The 22346-nt window shown below is 50.0% G+C and overlaps 1 protein-coding gene across 3 annotated transcripts in view; it reads right to left on the reverse strand.

Moving 5' to 3' along the window:
• slc4a11 (solute carrier family 4 member 11) overlaps positions 1 to 21918 on the reverse strand; it is a 195683-nt gene extending 173765 nt beyond the window's left edge. For all 3 annotated transcript variants that reach the window (XM_055862413.1, XM_055862414.1, XM_055862415.1), the window contains exon 1: positions 21775 to 21918. In XM_055862413.1, the coding sequence (XP_055718388.1) occupies positions 21775 to 21826 (52 nt within the window). In that variant the 5' untranslated portion in view covers positions 21827 to 21918. The remainder of the gene's footprint in view (positions 1 to 21774) is intronic.
• Between the last annotated feature and the right edge of the window lie 428 nt (positions 21919 to 22346).

Raw genomic sequence — 22346 nt, forward strand, 5'->3', positions numbered from 1 at the left:
GGAGCCAATACGCCTGCACGGTCCGGTATTTCCGGCGCCACCTCCCCGCCCCAGTTCAGTGCCACCAGTGCCTACACCACGTAACAGGCTTCCAGTGTGTCTCCAGAGCCCTGTTCCTCCTCCACGCACTCGTCCTATGGTGCGTGTCTCCAGCCCGGTATCACCAATTCCGGCACCACGCACTAAGCCTTTTGTGCGTCTCCAGAGTCCTGTGCATCCTGTTGCTGCTCCCCGCATTAGCCCTGAGATGCGTGTCCCCAGTCCGGTACCACCAGTTCCGGCCCCACGCACTAGGCCTAATGTGCGTCCCCAGGGTCCAGTATGCCCTGTTCCTGCTCCCCGCACTAGCCCTGAGATGCGTGTCCCCAGCCCCTGGTACTGCCCCTGACCCTGGTACTGTCCCTGACCCTAGTACTGCCCCTGACCCTGGTACTGCCTCTTACCCTGGTACTGCCCCTTAGTCCGGAACTGCCCCTGAATGCAATGGGGTTAAGGTGGAGGGGGGTCGTTTGGAGGAAGCCTAGGAGGTGTTTAGGTACTGTGGTGACGTGGGGACCGCGACCAGAGCCGGAGCCGCCACCGTGGATGGAAGCCCACCCAGACCCTCCCCTAGACTGTGTATGGTGCGCCCGGAGTTCGCGCCTCAAGGGGGGGGTTATGTCACGCCCTGGCCTTAGTATTATTGGTTTTCTTTATTATTTTAGTTAGGTCAGGGTGTGACATGGGTTATGTTTATGTTTTTGTTGGTTTTGGGTGTTTATTTGGTAAAGGGGTTATGGGGTGGAGTATATGGTTTTGTGTTGAGTGTATATGTCTAGCGTTGTCTATGTAAGAACGTTTGTAGCCTGTTTGTATGTGCACAACGTTTGTAGCTTCACGGTCGTTTTGTTATTTTGTTGTTTTGTTAAAGTGTTTTTGTGTCGTGTTCATCTTCGTGTTATAATAAAAGAAGATGGCATATTTTCCAAAAGCTGCATTTTGGTCCGTTAATCCGCCACACGATCGTGACAGAATTACCCACCATAGGACCAAGCGGCATGACCAGCGGCAACAGGAGCAATACAAGGATTTATGGACATGGGAGGAAATTTTAGACCGGGAGGTACCAGGAGAATATAACCGCCCCAAAGCTGAGCTGGAGGCAGCGAAAGCAGAGAGGCGGCGATATGAGGAGCTAGCTCGGAGGCAGGAAAAGGAACCTACAAAGGATCTGGGTTACACTACGTGGGAGGAGATCGACAGGTGGGCGATCAACCCAGGGAGAGTGCCGGAGCCCGCCTGGGATTCTCTGGCGCAGTGCGAGGAGGGATACCGGCGAATGGAGGCAGCACGACGAAGCGGTAGGAAGCCTGTGGGAAAACCCAAAAAAATTCTTTGGGGGGGGCTTAAAGGGAGAGTGGCGAAGTCAGGTAGGAAACCTGCGCCTACTCCCTGTAATTACCGTGGAGAGCGAGAGTACGGGCAGACACCGTGTTACGCAGTAGAGCGCACGGTGTCTCCTGTACGTGTGCATAGCCCGGTGCGGGTTATTCCACCTCCCCGCACTGGCAGGGCTAGATTGAGTATTGAGCCGGATGTCATGAAGCCGGCCCTACATATCTGGCCACCAGTGCGTCTCCTCGGGCCGGTTTACATGGCACCAGCCTTACGCATGGTGTCCCCGGTTCGCCTACATAGCCCGGTGCGGGTTATTCCACCTCCCCGCACTGGTCGGGCAACGGGGAGCATTCAACCAGGTAAGGTTGGTCAGGCTCAATGCTCAAGGGAGCCAATACGCCTGCACGGTCCGGTATTTCCGGCGCCACCTCCCCGCCCCAGTTCAGTGCCACCAGTGCCTACACCACGTAACAGGCTTCCAGTGTGTCTCCAGAGCCCTGTTCCTCCTCCACGCACTCGTCCTATGGTGCGTGTCTCCAGCCCGGTATCACCAATTCCGGCACCACGCACTAAGCCTTTTGTGCGTCTCCAGAGTCCTGTGCATCCTGTTGCTGCTCCCCGCATTAGCCCTGAGATGCGTGTCCCCAGTCCGGTACCACCAGTTCCGGCCCCACGCACTAGGCCTAATGTGCGTCCCCAGGGTCCAGTATGCCCTGTTCCTGCTCCCCGCACTAGCCCTGAGATGCGTGTCCCCAGCCCCTGGTACTGCCCCTGACCCTGGTACTGTCCCTGACCCTAGTACTGCCCCTGACCCTGGTACTGCCTCTTACCCTGGTACTGCCCCTTAGTCCGGAACTGCCCCTGAATGCAATGGGGTTAAGGTGGAGGGGGGTCGTTTGGAGGAAGCCTAGGAGGTGTTTAGGTACTGTGGTGACGTGGGGACCGCGACCAGAGCCGGAGCCGCCACCGTGGATGGAAGCCCACCCAGACCCTCCCCTAGACTGTGTATGGTGCGCCCGGAGTTCGCGCCTCAAGGGGGGGGTTATGTCACGCCCTGGCCTTAGTATTATTGGTTTTCTTTATTATTTTAGTTAGGTCAGGGTGTGACATGGGTTATGTTTATGCTTTTGTTGGTTTTGGGTGTTTATTTGGTAAAGGGGTTATGGGGTGGAGTATATGGTTTTGTGTTGAGTGTATATGTCTAGCGTTGTCTATGTAAGAACGTTTGTAGCCTGTTTGTATGTGCACAACGTTTGTAGCTTCACGGTCGTTTTGTTATTTTGTTGTTTTGTTAAAGTGTTTTTGTGTCGTGTTCATCTTCGTGTTATAATAAAAGAAGATGGCATATTTTCCAAAAGCTGCATTTTGGTCCGTTAATCCGCCACACGATCGTGACAAAGGGGATCTGCTGTACCTATGTTATGTCTGAAAAAGTCAGTTTTAAATTATTCAGTCCTCGTTCTAAACGATTTATCATCTAGTAGGCTTCGATTAAATTTCCAATATCCTCGCCCACGTTCAAATTCTGTAAGAGTAATATATATGCCAATTATGTGATGATCTGACCGCATTCTGTCCCCTATCAACACTTTTTAAACTTTTGGTGCCAGAGAGAATGACATAAGAAAGTAGTCAAGACGACTAGCTTGATTAAGCCTCCGCCATGTATATCTCACTAGGTCAGGATATTAAACCTCCTCCATGTATATCTCACTAGGTCAGGATATTAAACCTCCTCCATGTATATCTCACTAGGTCAGGATATTAAACCTCCTCCATGTATATCTCACTAGGTCAGGATATTAAATCTCCTCCATGTATATCTCACTAGGTCAGGGTATTAAACCTCCTCCATGTATATCTCACCAGGTCAGGATATTAAACCTCCTCCATGTATATCTCACTAGGTCAGGATATTAAACCTCCTCCATGTATATCTCACTAGGTCAGGATATTAAACCTCCGCCATGTATATCTCACTAGGTCAGGATATTAAACCTCCGCCATGTATATCTCACTAGGTCAGGATATTAAACCTCCTCCATGTATATCTCACCAGGTCAGGATATTAAACCTCCTCCATGTATATCTCACTAGGTCAGGATATTAAACCTCCTCCATGTATATCTCACTAGGTCAGGATATTAAACCTCCTCCATGTATATCTCACCAGGTCAGGGTATTAAACCTCCTCCATGTATATCTCACTAGGTCAGGGTATTAAACCTCCTCCATGTATATCTCACTAGGTCAGGATATTAAACCTCCTCCATGTATATCTCACTAGGTCAGGGTATTAAACCTCCATGTATATCTCACTAAGTCAGGGTATTTAAGTCTCCATATATCCACTAATTCCAATATATGTAACGGCGGTCCTCCTCCTCTTCAACCGAAAAGGAGGAGTAGTGAGGGAACCAAGATGCAGCGGATGTTGAAGACATAATTTATTAAACAAGACGGGAAAAAACACGAAACAAAATACACTTGGATAAACTAACAAAATAACAAACGGTGTAGACAGATCTGGACGACGGACTCACATAACACACGAGAACGCACGAACAGGGAAAAAAGCCTACACATAAATGACGAAGAACAAACAAACCGAAACAGTCCCGTATGGTGCGACAAACACTGACACAGGAGACAACCACCCACAACGAACACTGTGAAAACACCTACCTAAATATGACTCTTAATTAGAGGAAACGCCAAACACCTGCCTCTAATTAAGAGCCATACCAGGCAACCCATAAACCAACATAGAAACAGAAAACATAGAATGCCCACCCAAACTCACGTCCTGACCAACTAACACATACAACAAACTAACAGAAATAGGTCAGGAACGTGACAATATATCCATGACTGTCACGCCCTGGCCTTAGTATTCTTTGTTTCTTTATTATTTTAGTTAGGTCAGGGTGTGAAATGGGGAATGTTTATGTTTTGTTAGTTTTGGGTGTTTATATGGTATAGGGGTTATGGGGTGTAGTATATGGGTTTGTGTTGAGTGTAGATGTCTAGCGTTGTCTATGTATGTTTAGTTATCTAGGAGAGTCTATGGTTACCTGAATGAGTTCCCAATTAGAGACAGCTGATTTCGGTTGTCTCTGATTGGGAGCCTTATTTAGGGTAGCCATAGGCTCTCATTGGTTGTGAGTAATTGTCTATGTCAGAACGTTTGTAGCCTGTATGTATGTGCACAATGTTTGTAGCTTCACGGTCGTTTTGTTGTTTTATTAGTTTGTATAGAGTTTTGTGTCGTGTTCATCTTTGTGTTGTTAAATAAAAGAAGATGGCTTATTTTCCAACTGCTGCGTTTTGGTCCGTCAATCCGCCACACGATCGTGACAGAATTACTCACCATAGGACCAAGCGGCATGGAAGGCGGCAACAGGACCTACCTACACAGGATTTCTGGAGTTGGGAGGAGGAATTGGAAGGAGATGGACCTTGGGCTCAACCTGGAGAATATCGCCTCTCTCGTGAAGAGCTGGAGGCAGCGAAAGCCGAGAGGAGGCGATATGAGGAGGCAGCACGGAGACAAGGCTGGAAACCCGTGAGTACAACCCAAAAATTTCTTGGGGGGGGCCTTAAAGGGAGTGTGGCGAAGTCAGGTAGGAAACCTGCGCCTACTCCCTGTACTTACCGTGGAGAGCGAGAGTACGGGCAGACACCGGGTTACGCAGTAGAGCGCACGGTGTCTCCTGTACGGGTGCATAGCCCGGTTCGGTACATTTCAGCTCCACGTATCGGCCGGGCTAGACTGAGCGTTGAGCCGTATGTCATGAAGCCGGCCCAACGCATCTGGTCACCAGTGCGTCTCCTCGGGCCGGCGTACATGGCACCAGCCTTACGCATGGTGTCCCCGGTTCGCCTACATAGGCCGGTGCGGGTTATTCCACCTCCCCGCACTGGTCAGGCGACGGGGAGCATACAACCAGGTAAGGTTGGGCAGGCTCGGCGTTCAAGGGAGCCAGTACGCCTGCACGGTCCGGTATTTCCGGCGCCACCTCCCCGCCCCAACCCAGTACCACCAGTGCCTCCTCCACGCACTAGCTATATGGTGCGTGTCTCCAGCCTTTTACCACCAGTGCCTAAACCACGCACCAAGCCTCCTGTGTGTCCCCAGAGTCCTGTGCGTCCTGTTGCTGCTCCCCGCACTAGCCCTGAGACGCGTGTCCCCAGCCCGGTGCTACCAGTCCCGGCACCACGCACCAGGCTTACAGTGCGCCTCAGCCGGCAGGAGTCTGCCGTCTGCACAGCAATGACTGAACTGCCCGTCTGCCCAGCGCCATCTGAGCCATCCGTCTCCCCAGCGCCATCTGAGCCATCCGTCTCCCCAGCGCCATCTGAGCCATCCGTCTGTAATGAGCCTGCAAAGCTGCCCGTCTGCCATGAGCCTGCAAAGCCGTCCGCCAGACAGGAGCCGCTAGAGCCGCCAGCCAGACAGGAGCCGCTAGAGCCGCCAGCCAGACAGGAGCCGCTAGAGCCGTCCGTCAGACAGGAGCCGCTAGAGCCGTCCGTCAGACAGGATCTGCCAGAGCTGTCCGTCAGACAGGATCTGCCAGAGCCGCCAACCAGACAGGATCTGCCAGAGCCGCCAACCAGACAGGATCTGCCAGAGCCGCCAATCAGACAGGAGCAGCCAGATCAGTCAGCCAGCCATGAGCAGCCAGATCAGTCAGCCAGCCATGAGCAGCCAGATCCGTCAGCCAGCCATGAGCAGCCAGATCCGTCAGTTAGCCATGAGCAGCCAGATCCGTCAGTTAGCCATGAGCAGCCAGATCCGTCAGCTAGCCATGAGCAGCCAGATCCGTCAGCTAGCCATGAGCAGCCAGATCCGTCAGCTAGCCATGAGCAGCCAGATCCGTCAGCCAGCCATGAGCAGCCAGATCCGTCAGCCAGCCATGAGCAGCCAGATCCGTCAGCCAGCCATGAGCAGCCAGATCCGTCAGCCAGCCATGAGCAGCCAGATCCGTCAGCCAGCCATGAGCAGCCAGATCCGTCAGCCAGCCATGAGCAGCCAGATCCGTCAGCCAGCCATGAGCAGCCAGATCCGTCAGCCAGCCATGAGCAGCCAGATCCGTCAGCCAGCCATGAGCAGCCAGATCCGTCAGCCAGCCATGAGCAGCCAGATCCGTCAGCCAGCCATGAGCAGCCAGATCCGTCAGCCAGCCATGAGCAGCCAGATCCGTCAGCCAGCCATGAGCAGCCAGATCCGTCAGCCAGCCATGGGCCGTCCCTCAGTCCGGAGCTGCAGTCCCTCAGTCCGGAGCTGCCATTCCTCAGTCCGGAGCTACCCCTTACCCTGGTGCTGCCCCTTACCCTGGTGCTGCCCCTTACCCTGGTGCTGCCCCTTACCCTGGTACTGCCCCTTACCCTGGTACTGCCCCTTACCCTGGTACTGCCCCTGACCCTGGTACTGCCCCTTACCCTGGTACTGGCCCTTACCCTGGTACTGGCCCTTAGTCCGGAGCTGTCCCTTAATGCAATGGGATTAATGTGGAGAGGGGTCATTTTGAAGAAGCTAAGGAGGTGGTTAGGGACTGTGGTGAAGTGGGGACCACGACCAGAGCCGGAGCCGCCACCGTGGAGGGAAGCCCACCCAGACCCTCCCCTAGACTGTGTATGGTGCGCCCGGAGTTCGCGCCTCAAGGGGGGGGTTATGTCACGCCCTGGCCTTAGTATTCTTTGTTTCTTTATTATTTTAGTTAGGTCAGGGTGTGAAATGGGGAATGTTTATGTTTTGTTAGTTTTGGGTGTTTATATGGTATAGGGGTTATGGGGTGTAGTATATGGGTTTGTGTTGAGTGTAGATGTCTAGCGTTGTCTATGTATGTTTAGTTGTCTAGGAGAGTCTATGGTTACCTGAATGAGTTCCCAATTAGAGACAGCTGATTTCGGTTGTCTCTGATTGGGAGCCTTATTTAGGGTAGCCATAGGCTCTCATTGGTTGTGAGTAATTGTCTATGTCAGAACGTTTGTAGCCTGTATGTATGTGCACAACGTTTGTAGCTTCACGGTCGTTTTGTTGTTTTATTAGTTTGTATAGAGTTTTGTGTCGTGTTCATCTTCGTGTTGTTAAATAAAAGAAGATGGCTTATTTTCCAACTGCTGCATTTTGGTCCGTCAATCCGCCACACGATCGTGACAATGACATTCATGATTTCCTTAAGTGCCTGAGGGTGATAGTTTGTAGTGTGATTTCCTTTACGGTCCATAGAGGTATTTAAGACCGTATTAAAATCTCCCACTATAATAATAGAGTCTAGTGTTGCTTGTAAAGTTGATACATTCTTATATATATTGTCAAAGAAGCTTGGATCATCATTATTCGGACCGTATAGGTTAATAAGCCATATCTGTTTATTGTCCAATAACATATTTTAAATAATCCATCTACCTTGATGTTTGGACAATTTGCACATTTGGATCAAACTTACTGTTAAGTAAAACCATCACCCCTTTTTGAATTTCTTTGCCCTTGGGAGAAATATATTTTGCCGCCCCAGTCCTTTTTCCACAAAACTCCATCTAAAATTGTTGAATGAGTTTCCTGTAAACAATAGATATTATTGTCATGTTTGCTCCCGCTCTTCCCTTCCCCTGGCGCTTGAGGGCGCCAGATTACCCTGCATCACACGCTCCTGCCATCCATCACCCACACCTGCCTTCCCTCGTCACTCGCATCAGCGTTAATGGACTCACCTGGACTCACTTATTACATGTTAATTTCCTCCCCTATATTTGTCTGTTCCCTTGCTCTGTTCCCTGCTGCTGCATTGATTGTTTTCTGATTGCTAACGCTGTTTATGTCTCGTTCCATGTCCGTTATTTATTAAATGTTACTCCCCGTACCTGCTTCGTCTCTCCAGCGTCATCCTTGTGATAGATCGTGACAATTATATTCCTTCTCTTTTAGCCAGGTAAATACTGATCGTCTTTTCTTATTATCTGCTAAGCTATTACAATTGTAACTGGCTATACTTATTTCACCACTTACCATAATGAGACACAACTTTCAATTCTATTTATCAAAATATATGCTTGTAAACGTACCATTAAAAAGTAACATGATGAGTGTCTATATAGCTGTACCATGATATTTGTATTGCTACTAAGTAAACCCCCAATTGGTCCCCACTATTCCACCCTCTAAAAGCCCTCCTCATCCTGAGTTGGGTTGTCATCCCAATGCCCGGCAGACCACCCTCTAAAACCCCTCCTCATCCTGAGTTGGGTTGTCATCCCAATGCCCGGCAGACCACCCACTAAAAGCCCTCCTCATCCCGAGTTGGGTTGTCATCCCAATGCCCGGCAGACCACCCACTAAAAGCCCTCCTCATCCCGAGTTGGGTTGTCATCCCAATGCCCGGCAGACCACCCACTAAAAGCCCTCCTCATCCCGAGTTGGGTTGTCATCCCAATGCCCGGCAGACCACCCACTAAAAGCCCTCCTCATCCCGAGTTGGGTTGTCATCCCAATGCCCGGCAGACCACCCCCGACCCCCCGGATCCCATAGCCCAGAACAGACTGGAATCCATCCTTCGAAAAGAGCACACAGTGCCATTCACAGAACAGAAGTAGATCAACCGCCAAATGCATTTCCATCGCCCTCACCTCCATTTGTATTATATATAGCCATCAATATATATATATATTTTAAAAATCGTGTTTCTTATTTTCCATAATAACCTATTAATATGTGTAGTAATCAAGTTTATTTTATATAGGCCTTCGTACATCAGCTAATATCTCGAAGTGCTGTACAGAAACCCAGCCTAAAACCCCAAACAGCAAGCAATGCAGGTGTAGAAGCACGGTGGCTAGGAAAAACTCCCTAGAAAGGCCAAAACCTAGGAAGAAACCTAGAGAGGAACCAGGCTATGAGGGGTGGCCAGTCCTCTTCTGGCTGTGCCGGGTGGAGATTATAACAGAATATGGCCAAGATGTTCAAATGTTCATAAATGACCAGCATGGTCAAATAATAATCAGGAGTAAATGTCAGTTGGCTTTTCATAGCCGATCATTAAGAGTATCTCTACCGCTCCTGCGGTCTCTAGAGAGTTGAAAACAGCAGGTCCGGGACAGGTAGCACGTCCGGTGGACAGGTCAGGGTTCCATAGCCGCAGGCAGAACAGTTGAAACTGGAATAGCAGCAAGGCCATGTAGTAATGTAGGCAATTTATGCAAAGGATTTTACCATTTCACCATTCTCACCATTACCAAAATTACATTATTACAAGCAATTATTATATTAGCAAACAATCATTGTGAATCATCCTATATTGTCCCTAACATATTTTACTCCTTCGCAACAGTTGTGGGATACACACACAACCCCTTTCCCCCACACAACCATACTTACTCAACAACTGCACCAAACCAGAGCCCAACTCAAGATAGGTCTTGATTTACAAATGCACTTGCAGTTGCAGCTGCATGAGAAGGCCTGCAAGACTGTGCAGAAAAATGGGCAGAAATGGAGAGATTTTATTAACCATTGTCACGTCCTAGATGATGGAGGTCAAACCTTTTCCCTGAAACACCCACAACACGGTCCCCCATATTGACCATATTCCAAAGCATCTCCATGAAGTCTGACTTTTGATTTTGTGCCACCAGGGCCACAATAATATACCCCCTCTCTGAATGTCCGAGTGTGACCCCCTCCCCATGGGTTACTGCAGCTAGTGTTGCCAGCACTGCCACTGCCTGGGTGGGGGCACCCCACCCCCCTCCCCATGGGTTACTGCAGCTAGTGTTGCCAGCACTGCCACTGCCTGGGTGGGGGCACCCCTACCTGAATCCCCACCGGCTAGGTACAAGGTCGTCAAGGTTCTCATTAGCAGCTTTGAGAATGTCCTTGTATAGTATACTCTCCCTTTAGGGGGCTTTGCCTTTGCAGGACCAACCCTGCCAAGCAGGCTCAGAATCTTTAGGGGGCAGTGCTGCTCTATGTCACTGACCGCATTTTGGCTGCATACAGAACGCTTACAGCAGGCCCATAAAACCGTTAGGGACTTCTCCTTAGTATCTGGGTCATTCAGGTTGGTGTCTAGGGTATAGGGTTGTGGACCGTTCCATCAATATAGGATCATAAATAAATACATTAGATATATAATTTATTTTAAAAATGTAGTTCCCCATGATAGGACAATAAGTAAATGAAATGTATAATTTATTTTAAAACACTGTTCCGCCATGATAGGACAATAAATAAATAAGTATAATTCATTATATAAAGTATATCCCTCATCTGAACAACATTGAAAGCTCTCTCACACCCCGGCTCACAGCAATACATTGGTTCTGGGATATGCAACCATTTCCTTTCTCACTCAACGCCACACTTTCCCAAACATAAACACACACCATCCACACATACTGTCACGATCGTGTGGAGGATTGACGGACCAAAACGCAGCATTTGGAAAATACGCCATCTCTTTTATTGATGACGAAGGCAAAACGAAACAAAAACACTTACACACTAAACAAAACAATAAACGATCGTGAAGCTAATCAAACGTAGTGCATACACAGGCTACAAACGTATAACATAGACAATTACCCACAATCAAATGAAAGCCTATGGCTACCCTAAATATGGCTCCCAATCAGAGACAACAGAAATCAGCTGTCTCTAATTGGGAACTCATTCAGGCAACCATAGACTCTCCTAGACAACTAAACCGACATAGACACAGCTAGACACATGCACTCAACACAAACCCATACACTACACCCAACACCCCCTTTACCATAGAATCACCCAAAACCGACAAAACACAAACAATCCCCATGTCACACCCTGACCTAACTAAAATAATAAAGAAAACAAATAATACTAAGGCCAGGGCGTGACATAACCCCCCCCCTTAAGGTGCGAACTCCGAGCGCACCAGCACACAGTCTAGGGGAGGGTCTGGGTGGGCTTCCTTCCACGGTGGCGGCTCCGGCACTGGTCGTGGTCCCCACCCCACCACAGTCACTAACCGCCTCCGTAGCTTCCTCCAAATGACCCCCCTCCACATTAACCCCACTGAATTAAGGGGCAGTTCCGGACTAAGGGGCAGCTCCGGACTAAGGGGCAGCTCCGGAATAAGGGGCAGCTCCGGACTAAGGGGCAGTACCAGGATAAGGGAGAGCACCAGGATAAGGGGCAGCACCAGGATAAGGGGCAGCTCCGGACTGAGGAACGGCAGCTCCGGACTGAGGGACTGCAGCTCCGGACTGAGGGACGGCCCATGGCTGGCTGACAGATCTGGCTGCTCATGGCTGGCTGACGGATCTGGCTGCTCATGGCTGGCTGACGGATCTGGCTGCTCATGGCTGGCTGACGGATCTGGCTGCTCATGGCTAGCTGACGGATCTGGCTGCTCATGGCTAGCTGACGGATCTGGCTGCTCATGGCTAACTGACGGATCTGGCTGCTCAGGGCTGGCTGACGGATCTGGCTGCTCATGGCTGGCTGACGGATCTGGCTGCTCATGGCTGGCTGACGGATCTGGCTGCTCATGGCTGGCTGACGGATCTGGCTGCTCATGGCTGACTGACTGATCTGGCTGCTCATGGCTGGCTGACGGTTCTGGCTGCTCATGGCTGGCTGACGGATCTGGCTGCTCATGGCTGGCTGACGGATCTGGCTGCTCATGGCTGGCTGACGGATCTGGCTGCTCATGGCTGGCTGACGGATCTGGCTGCTCATGGCTGGCTGACGGATCTGGCTGCTCATGGCTGGCTGACGGATCTGGCAGATCCTGTCTGGTTGGCGGCTCTGGCAGATCCTGTCTGGTTGGCGGCTCTGGCAGATCCTGTCTGGTTGGCGGCTCTGGCAGATCCTGTCTGGTTGGCGGCTCTGGCAGATCCTGTCTGGTTGGCGGCTCTGGCAGATCCTGTCTGGTTGGCGGCTCTGGCAGATCCTGTCTGGTTGGCGGCTCTGGCAGATCCTGACTGACGAACGGCTCTAGCGGCTCCTGACTGACGAACGGCTCTAGCGGCTCCTGACTGACGAACGGCTCTAGCGGCTCGGGACAGACGGGCGGCTCTAATGGATCGAGGCAGACGGATGGCTCAGATGGCGCTGGGTAGACGGATGGCTCAGATGGCGCTGGGTAGACGGATGGCTCAGATGGCGCTGGGTAGACGGATGGCTCAGGCATCGCTGTGCAGACGGCAGACTCTGGCCGGCTGAGGCGCACTGTAGGCCTGGTGCGTGGTGCCGGAACTGGTGATACCGGGCTGGGGACACGCATCTCAGGGCTAGTGCGGGGAGAAGAAACAGGGCATACTGGACCCTGGGAGCGCACATTAGGCCTAGTGCGTGGTGCCGGAACTGGTGGTACCGGGCTGGGGACACGCATCTCAGGGCTAGTGCGGGGAGCAGCAACAGGACGCACAGGACTCTGGGTACACACAGGAGGCTTGGTGCGTGATTTAGGCACTGGTGGTAAAGGGCTGGAGACACGCACCATAGGGCTAGTGCGTGGAGGAGGCACTGGTTGTACTGGGCTGGGGACTGTCACAGGAGAGTTAGTACATGGGGCTAATATAGGAGGTGCAGGACTAGGGAGGCGTACAGGAGGCCTGGTTCGTGGGACTGTCATTCCCAGACGGTTAGCACGCACATCAGGACGAGCATGGAGAGCTGACTCAGGTAACCTCACATCCCGCACACGCTCTGTCGGGTGGATCTTGTGCCTCACGCACCAACACAGCAGCTCCCTCATTTCACTCTCTTCCAACCTCCCCAATAAATCCTTAACAGTCTCTGCATCATTCCCATTGCTCACCTCCAATATCAGCCCGACTGGCTCAGGTTCCCTCTTAGAGTCCTCACGGGTAGCACGGGAAGTTGACGCAGTTCTCCCATCTGGACTCGCCACACTCCCCATGAGCCCCTCCCCAAGAAATTTTTGGGTATTACTCACGGGTCTCCAGCCTTGCTTCCGTGCTGCCTCCTCATATCGCCTCCTCTCGGCTTTCGCTGCCTCCAGCTCTTCACGAGGGAGGCGATATTCTCCCGGTTGTGCCCACGGCCCCTTACCATCCAGTATCTCCTCCCATGTCCAAGAATCCTGTGTAGGTGGGTCCTGTTGCCGCTTTACATGCCGCTTGGTCCTGTATTGGTGGGTAATTCTGTCACGATCGTGTGGAGGATTGACGGACCAAAACGCAGCATTTGGAAAATACGCCATCTCTTTTATTGATGACGAAGGCAAAACGAAACAAAAACACTTACACACTAAACAAAACAATAAACGATCGTGAAGCTAATCAAACGTAGTGCATACACAGGCTACAAACGTATAACATAGACAATTACCCACAATCAAATGGAAGCCTATGGCTACCCTAAATATGGCTCCCAATCAGAGACAACAGAAATCAGCTGTCTAATTGGGAACTCATTCAGGCAACCATAGACTCTCCTAGACAACTAAACCAACATAGACACAGCTAGACACATGCACTCAACACAAACCCATACACTACACCCAACACCCCCTTTACCATATAATCACCCAAAACCGACAAAACACAAACAATCCCCATGTCACACCCTGACCTAACTAAAATAATAAAGAAAACAAAGAATACTAAGGCCAGGGCGTGACACATACTGTGCCTTCTGTTGACTGAGTTTTTATCTTCACCATGTTGAATTAGTGCTTTTGAGTTCCAATTAGTTATATTTGAAGATATATAAAAAAGCTATATTTTTAAATGTATTATTACAATCCATAACCGGGCTAGAGGTGTGTTTCATTATTTTCCTCGTCTATAAGAACTTTGTAATGTTTAAAATAGCCATGGAGTAATCTTTGTGTCTCTGAACAACTGGTTATCAATATAGAGTTTATCGACGACGAGAGCTACTCGTTTCCCTTTTTATCTAGTTTCTTTGAAAATTGGATACAGAACTTTACGCCGTTCTGCAATTTCCTTCGGGAACTGGTCATTCATGACAATGTTGGTCACAGCAAGTCTTTTACCCAGGCTTTTAACCATTATTTTATCTTTAAAGGAAGCAAATTTGGCAATGATTGGGCGTTCATACCTCTGCCCTCTCTGTCCGAAGCGGTGTACACGATCGAGTTGGATTTTGTCAATAGCTTCGAGTGGAATCTGAAGCGCTGTAAGGATTCAGGAACTTCTCCTTCTGTCACGCCCTGACCCTAGAGAGCCCTTGGTTCTCTATGGTGTAGTAGGTCAGGGCGTGACTAGGGGGTGTTCTAGTTCAATATTTCTATGATGGTGTTTTGTATGGTTCCCAATTAGAGGCAGCTGGTAATCGTTGCCTCTAATGGGGGATCATATTTAGGTAGCCATTTCTCCCACTTGTGTTTGTGGGATAGTGTTTGTTTGTGGTGGTGCTTGTTGCACCACGTAGTCACGTTGTGTTGCTTGTTTATTGTTTTGTTGAAGAAGCGTCACTTTAAATAAATATGTAGAACTCATTTACTTATACTTATTTTCCACCATAATTTGCAAATAAATTCATAAAAAATCCTACAATGTGATTTTCTGGATTTTTTTTCTCATTTTGTCTGTCATAGTTGAAGTGTACCTATGATGAACATTACAGGCCTCTCATCTTTTTAAGTGGGAGAACTTGCACAATTGGTGGCTGACTAAATACTTTTTTGCCCTACTGTATATATATATATATATATTCTGCACATCTACCATTCCAGTGTTTAATTGCTATATTGTAATTACTTCGCCACCATGGCCTATTTATTGCCTTACCTCCCTTATCCTACCTCATCTGCACATGATGTATATAGACTTTTTCTACTGTATTATTGACTGTATGTTTGTTTATCCCACGTGTAACTCTGCGTTGTTGTATGTGTCGAACTGCTTTGCTTTATCTTGGTTGTAAATGAGAACTTGTTCTCAACTAGCTTACCTGGTTAAATAAAGGTGAAATAAAAAAATATATTTAAAAAATTCTCTCAGAACTGTGTTCTCCTTTTTTAAGTTCATTCACTTCGGTTTCAATCTTTTTGACTGTCCCTTTTAGCTTGTTTGTGTCTTTCTCCAATGTCGCAGCTTTTTCATCACTCATCTCGAGGCCTTCAACTCTTTTATATCCTTACTCACTAGTTCAACTATACCCAGTTTGTCATTTATTGAATTTAACAGATCGGTTTCGACCTTTACCATTCCCAGTGGTGAAAATATAAAATTGTCTGTGTCTGTAGAAGAGTCACATTTTTGTTTTGAAATCGGTTCCCCTGTCTTACTCTCCGTCATGTTTGGGTGTTGTTTGTTTTCGGAATATTGTCGATAAATTTCTCTAGTCTTAAGATTTGTTTTGTGTTATTATCCAGATTGAAGGTTATCACCCACAAGATTGTGTAGTGCTAATATTTAGTCTAAATTGCCGATATTGAATATTACGTTTTTGTCTTGAGGTGCTCTACATTACTACGCTCAGTCCCGCCCTTACCTGTCTCAGTCCCGCCCTTACCTGTCTCAGTCCCGCCCTTACCTGTCTCAGTCCCGCCCTTACCTGTCTCAGTCCCGCCCTTACCTGTCTCAGTCCCGCCCTTACCTGTCTCAGTCCCGCCCTTACCTGTCTCAGTCTCGCCCTTACCTGTCTCAGTCCCGCCCTTACCTGTCTCAGTCCCGCCCTTACCTGTCTCAGTCCCGCCCTTACCTGTCTGAGTCCCGCCCTTACCTGTCTCAGTCCCGCCCTTACATGTTTCAGTCCCGCCCTTACCTGTCTCAGTCCCGCCCTTACCTGTCTCAGTCCCGTCCTTACCTGTTTCAGTCCCGCCCTTACCTGTCTCAGTCCCGCCCTTACCTGTCTCAGTCCCGCCCTTACATGTTTCAGTCCCGCCCTTACCTGTCTCAGTCCCGCCCTTACCTGTTTCAGTCCCGCCCTTACCTGTCTCAGTCCCGCCCTTACCTGTCTCAGTCCCGCCCTTACCTGTCTCAGCCCCGCCCTTACCTGTCTCAGCCCCGCCCTTACCTGTCTCAGTCCCGCCCTTACCTGTCTCAGTCCCGCCCTTACCTGTCTCAGTCCCGCCCTTACCTGTCTCAGTCCCGCCCTTACCTGTCTCAGTCCCGCCCTTACCTGTCTCAGTCCCGCCCTTACCTGTCTCAGTCCCGCCCTTACCTGTCTCAGTCCCGCCCTTACCTGTCTCAGTCCCGCCCTTACCTGTCTCAGTCCCGCCCTTACCTGTCTCAGTCCCGCCCTTACCTGTCTCAGCCCCGCCCTTACCTGTCTCAGTCCCGCCCTTACCTGTCTCAGTCCCGCCCTTACCTGTCTCAGTCCCGCCCTTACCTGTCTCAGTCCCGCCCTTACCTGTCTCAGTCCCGCCCTTACCTGTCTCAGTCCCGCCCTTACCTGTCTCAGTCCCGCCCTTACATGTTTCAGTCCCGCCCTTACCTGTCTCAGTCCCGCCCTTACCTGTCTCAGTCCCGCCCTTACCTGTCTCAGTCCCGTCCTTACCTGTCTCAGTCCCGCCCTTACCTGTCTCAGTCCCGCCCTTACCTGTCTCAGTCCCGCCCTTACATGTTTCAGTCCCGCCCTTACATGTTTCAGTCCCGCCCTTACCTGTCTCAGTCCCGCCCTTACCTGTCTCAGTCCCGCCCTTACCTGTCTCAGTCCCGCCCTTACCTGTCTCAGTCCCGCCCTTACCTGTCTCAGTCCCGCCCTTACCTGTCTCAGTCCCGCCCTTACCTGTCTCAGTCCCGCCCTTACCTGTCTCAGTCCCGCCCTTACCTGTCTCAGTCCCGCCCTTACCTGTCTCAGTCCCGCCCTTACCTGTCTCAGTCCCGCCCTTACCTGTCTCAGTCCCGCCCTTACCTGTCTCAGTCCCGCCCTTACCTGTCTCAGCCCCGCCCTTACCTGTCTCAGCCCCGCCCTTACCTGTCTCAGTCCCGCCCTTACCTGTCTCAGTCCCGCCCTTACCTGTCTCAGTCCCGCCCTTACCTGTCTCAGTCCCGCCCTTACCTGTCTCAGTCCCGCCCTTACCTGTCTCAGTCCCGCCCTTACCTGTCTCAGTCCCGCCCTTACCTGTCTCAGTCCCGCCCTTACCTGTCTCAGTCCCGCCCTTACCTGTCTCAGTCCCGCCCTTACCTGTCTCAGTCCCGCCCTTACCTGTCTCAGTCCCGCCCTTACCTGTCTCAGTCCCGCCCTTACCTGTCTCAGTCCCGCCCTTACCTGTCTCAGTCCCGCCCTTACCTGTCTCAGTCCCGCCCTTACCTGTCTCAGTCCCGCCCTTACCTGTCTCAGTCCCGCCCTTACCTGTCTCAGTCCCGCCCTTACCTGTCTCAGTCCCGCCCTTACCTGTCTCAGTCCCGCCCTTACCTGTCTCAGTCCCGCCCTTACCTGTCTCAGTCCCGCCCTTACCTGTCTCAGTCCCGCCCTTACCTGTCTCAGTCCCGCCCTTACCTGTCTCAGTCCCGCCCTTACCTGTCTCAGTCCCGCCCTTACCTGTCTCAGTCCCGCCCTTACCTGTCTCAGTCCCGCCCTTACCTGTCTCAGTCCCGCCCTTACCTGTCTCAGTCCCGCCCTTACCTGTCTCAGTCCCGCCCTTACCTGTCTCAGTCCCGCCCTTACCTGTCTCAGTCCCGCCCTTACCTGTCTCAGTCCCGCCCTTACCTGTCTCAGTCCCGCCCTTACCTGTCTCAGTCCCGCCCTTACCTGTCTCAGTCCCGCCCTTACCTGTCTCAGTCCCGCCCTTACCTGTCTCAGTCCCGCCCTTACCTGTCTCAGTCCCGCCCTTACCTGTCTCAGTCCCGCCCTTACCTGTCTCAGTCCCGCCCTTACCTGTCTCAGTCCCGCCCTTACCTGTCTCAGTCCCGCCCTTACCTGTCTCAGTCCCGCCCTTACCTGTCTCAGTCCCGCCCTTACCTGTCTCAGTCCCGCCCTTACCTGTCTCAGTCCCGCCCTTACCTGTCTCAGTCCCGCCCTTACCTGTCTCAGTCCCGCCCTTACCTGTCTCAGTCCCGCCCTTACCTGTCTCAGTCCCGCCCTTACCTGTCTCAGTCCCGCCCTTACCTGTCTCAGTCCCGCCCTTACCTGTCTCAGTCCCGCCCTTACCTGTCTCAGTCCCGCCCTTACCTGTCTCAGTCCCGCCCTTACCTGTCTCAGTCCCGCCCTTACCTGTCTCAGTCCCGCCCTTACCTGTCTCAGTCCCGCCCTTACCTGTCTCAGTCCCGCCCTTACCTGTCTCAGCCCCGCCCTTACCTGTCTCAGTCCCGCCCTTACCTGTCTCAGTCCCGCCCTTACCTGTCTCAGTCCCGCCCTTACCTGTCTCAGTCCCGCCCTTACCTGTCTCAGTCCCGCCCTTACCTGTCTCAGCCCCGCCCTTACCTGTCTCAGCCCCGCCCTTACCTGTCTCAGTCCCGCCCTTACCTGTCTCAGTCCCGCCCTTACCTGTCTCAGTCCCGCCATTACCTGTCTCAGTCCCGCCCTTACCTGTCTCAGCCCCGCCCTTACCTGTCTCAGCCCCGCCCTTACCTGTCTCAGTCCCGCCCTTACCTGTCTCAGTCCCGCCCCTACCCGCCATCTGTTTTGCATCACAACGTCTGAAGTCAAGCACACTTATTGCTTGTGTTCATGGATGTAATAATGTCATATGTGTTTTCCCCACCACTTTTCATCAATTTGTATAGCAGGCCCTCGTGCCAAATTGAGTTGACAGCTGTTTTGAAATGAGAAGACTTTGCCTTTGTTGGTTTGTTTGTTTGTCAATTAGGGTGTGCAGAGTGAATATGTGGTCTGTCGTACGATCATTTGGTAAAAAGCCAATTTGACATTTGCTCAGTACATTGTTTTCACTGAGGAAATGCACGAGTCTGCTGTTAAGGATGATGTTAAAGAGTTTTAGTATAGCCAATTGGAATTTGTTGTCTGTATATTTGCTCATTTCATTGAGGATACCATTAACACCACAGGCCTTTTTGGGTTGGAGGGTTTTTACTTTGTCCTGTAGTTCATTCAAGGTAATTGGGGAATCCAGTGAGTTCTGGTAGTCTTTAACAGTTGATTCTAAGATTTGTATTTGATCATGTATATGTTTTTGCTGTTTGTTCTTTGTTGTAGAGCCAAAAAGATTGGAGAAGTGGTTTACCCATAAACCTCCATTTTGGATAGACAACGCTTTGTGTTGTTGTTTGTTTAGTTTTCCAATTTCCCCAGAAGTGGTTAGAGTCTATGGATTCTTCAATTACATTGAGCTGATTTAATACGTGCTGTTCCTTGTTTTTCTATAGTTGTACGTCTGTATTGTTTTAGTGATTCACCATAGTGAAGGTGTAGACTCAGGTTTTTTAGGTGTAACGGCAGCCTTCCTCCTCTTCGTCTGAAGAGAAACACAAAGACAGGAAACAACCACCCACAATATCCCAACACAAAACAAGCCACCTAAATATGATTCCCAATCAGAGACAACACAAAACACCTGCCTCTGATTGAGAACCATATTAGGCCAAACATAGAAACAGACAAACTAGACACACAACATAGAATGCCCACCCTGCTCACGTCCTGACCAACACTAAAACAAGTAAAATACACAAGAACTCTGGTCAGAACGTGACACTGGGTCTCTAGTTGTGTTTGGTGTTTGGTTGGACAGGTTTCTCAATTACTTTCTTAGGTTTTTGCATTCTTCATCAAACCTTTTGTCATTGTTGTTAATATTCTTAAGTTGTCTGCTTGAAATGTTTAGATTTGATATTGAAGCTGAGAGGTCAAATATACAGTTTAGGTTTCTACTGCCAAGTTTACACCTTCACTGTTACAGTGAAACATTTTTGCCCAGGAAGTTGTCTAGAAGGGATTGAATTGGTTGTTGAATTGATTGTTTTTTGGTAGATTTCCACAATACATTTCCTTCCATCTATAGCATTTCTTAATAGTATTCTCTCTCTCTCTGTCTCTCTCTGTCTCTCTCTGTCTCTCTCTCTCTCTCTGTCTCTCTCTCTCTCTCTCTCTCTCTCTCTCTCTCTCTCTCTCTCTCTCTTTTTGGTAGATTTCCACAATACATTTCCTTCCATCTATAGCATTTCTTAATAGTATTCTCTCTCTCTCTGTCTCTCTCTGTCTCTCTCTGTCTCTCTCTCTCTCTCTGTCTCTCTCTCTCTCTCTCTCTCTCTCTCTCTCTCTCTGTATCTCTCTCTCTCTCTGTATCTCTCTCTCTCTGTATCTCTCTCTCTCTCTCTCTCTCTCTCTCTCTCTCTCTCTCTCTCTCTCTCTGTCTCTCTGTCTCTCTCTCTCTTTCTCTCTCTCTCTTTCTCTCTCTTTCTCTCTCTTTCGCTCTCTGTCTCTCTCTGTCTCTCTCTCTCTCTCTCTCTCTTTCTCTTTCTCTTTCTCAATTAAATTAAATTAAATTCAAGTCAATTTGCTTTATTGGAATGACGTAACAATGTACATATTGCCAAAGCTTACTTTGGATATTTACAATATTAACATAAAAATAATCAAAATTGTCAACGGGACAACAGTAACAACAATAACCAAGGGTCAAAATAACCATACATTGAACAATAACAAATATGCAGACAGTAGAGGACATGTGCAGGTTGGTTGGTCTGTTAGACACTGTCCCTCATCTTATGGCAGGCAGCAATGTAGTGCGCTGCCAACCCAGAGCTCTCTGTGTCCTCCCCCAACAGGACAGGTAGCCTATCCTCTTCAGAGAGGTCTTTGAAACCTTGAATAAGGGTTTCAAATTTGGGGAAATGTCACTCTCTAATTGTTTTATATTTTTTACATTTTGTCAGGAAATGCAGCTCCGTCTCAGGTTCTGCTGTGGTGCAGTGGTTGCACAGCCTTTCCTCTACAGGGAGCCAGGATTTCCTGTGTCTACCCTTCTCAATGGCAAGGTTGTGCTCTCTCTCCATCTTGCTTCTCTCTCTTTCACTCTTACAGCACTAGTCGGATTCATACCAGACAGAAACACAAATCCCAGCTCCGCTCTCAGTTCTCTCTTCACACACACTCTAACAGCGGCATTCTGGAAGAAAACTACTGACTGCCACACTAAGCCTGAAAACCACAATGAAACACACATCTGTGTAGTGTATCTCTCTACCCAACACACAACAGCAACTGTCTGATTCTGAAAGATCAGCTACAAACAAAAACACACACGTCTCCACGTTCCCTTCACCTCTCAACCCTATGGTGGAGGTGTTCTTCAGCAGGAGGAAGGGAACCCCGAGGATCTATCTCTCTCTCTCTCTCTCTCTCTCTCTCTCTCTCTCTCTCTCTCTCTCTCTCTCTCTCTCTCTCGCTCTCGCTCTCGCTCTCGCTCTCGCTCTCGCTCTCGCTCTCGCTCTCGCTCTCGCTCTCTCTCGCTCTCTCTCGCTCTCTGGAGGGCGGTAGAGGAGAGGAGAGGGTTGGCTGGACAACTCACCGGATGGCAAGAAATGGAGAACTTTGCTGGGTTCCATAGTTGAGTGCAGCATTTCTCCACTATTCAACCATCATGTTATCCTATTGTGATGACTGTCTCCTCTCAGACAATGACTCAGCCTTGAGCCGGCCTCCTCACAAGAAAACCACTGGGTCCTAGTGGAGAACCTTTTACACACACCTTTACAAACACTCACACGCAAACGCACACAAAACACAAACACACTTTCACACACACACACACACACACACACACACACACACACACACACACACACACACACACACACACACACACACACACACACACACACACACACACACACACACACACACTCACTGAGGGACTTGCAGGGGATGTGAGAGCAGCAGGTGCTCCTGATGGCTGGGAGGAGAGATGTCTGTTTGTGACAGACTGGAACCAGCTAATAAAAGACATGGGTTACGTCCCAAATGGATCCCTGTTCCAGGGTCCAAGAGTAGTGCACTATATAGGGTAAATGGTTACATTTAAATAGGGTTTATGGTATATAGGGTATATGGTTACATATACAGTGGGGAGAACAAGTATTT

Source organism: Salvelinus fontinalis, chromosome 15 (assembly GCF_029448725.1).
Source record: "Salvelinus fontinalis isolate EN_2023a chromosome 15, ASM2944872v1, whole genome shotgun sequence".
In the NCBI taxonomy this organism is placed as follows: Eukaryota; Metazoa; Chordata; class Actinopteri; order Salmoniformes; family Salmonidae; genus Salvelinus; species Salvelinus fontinalis.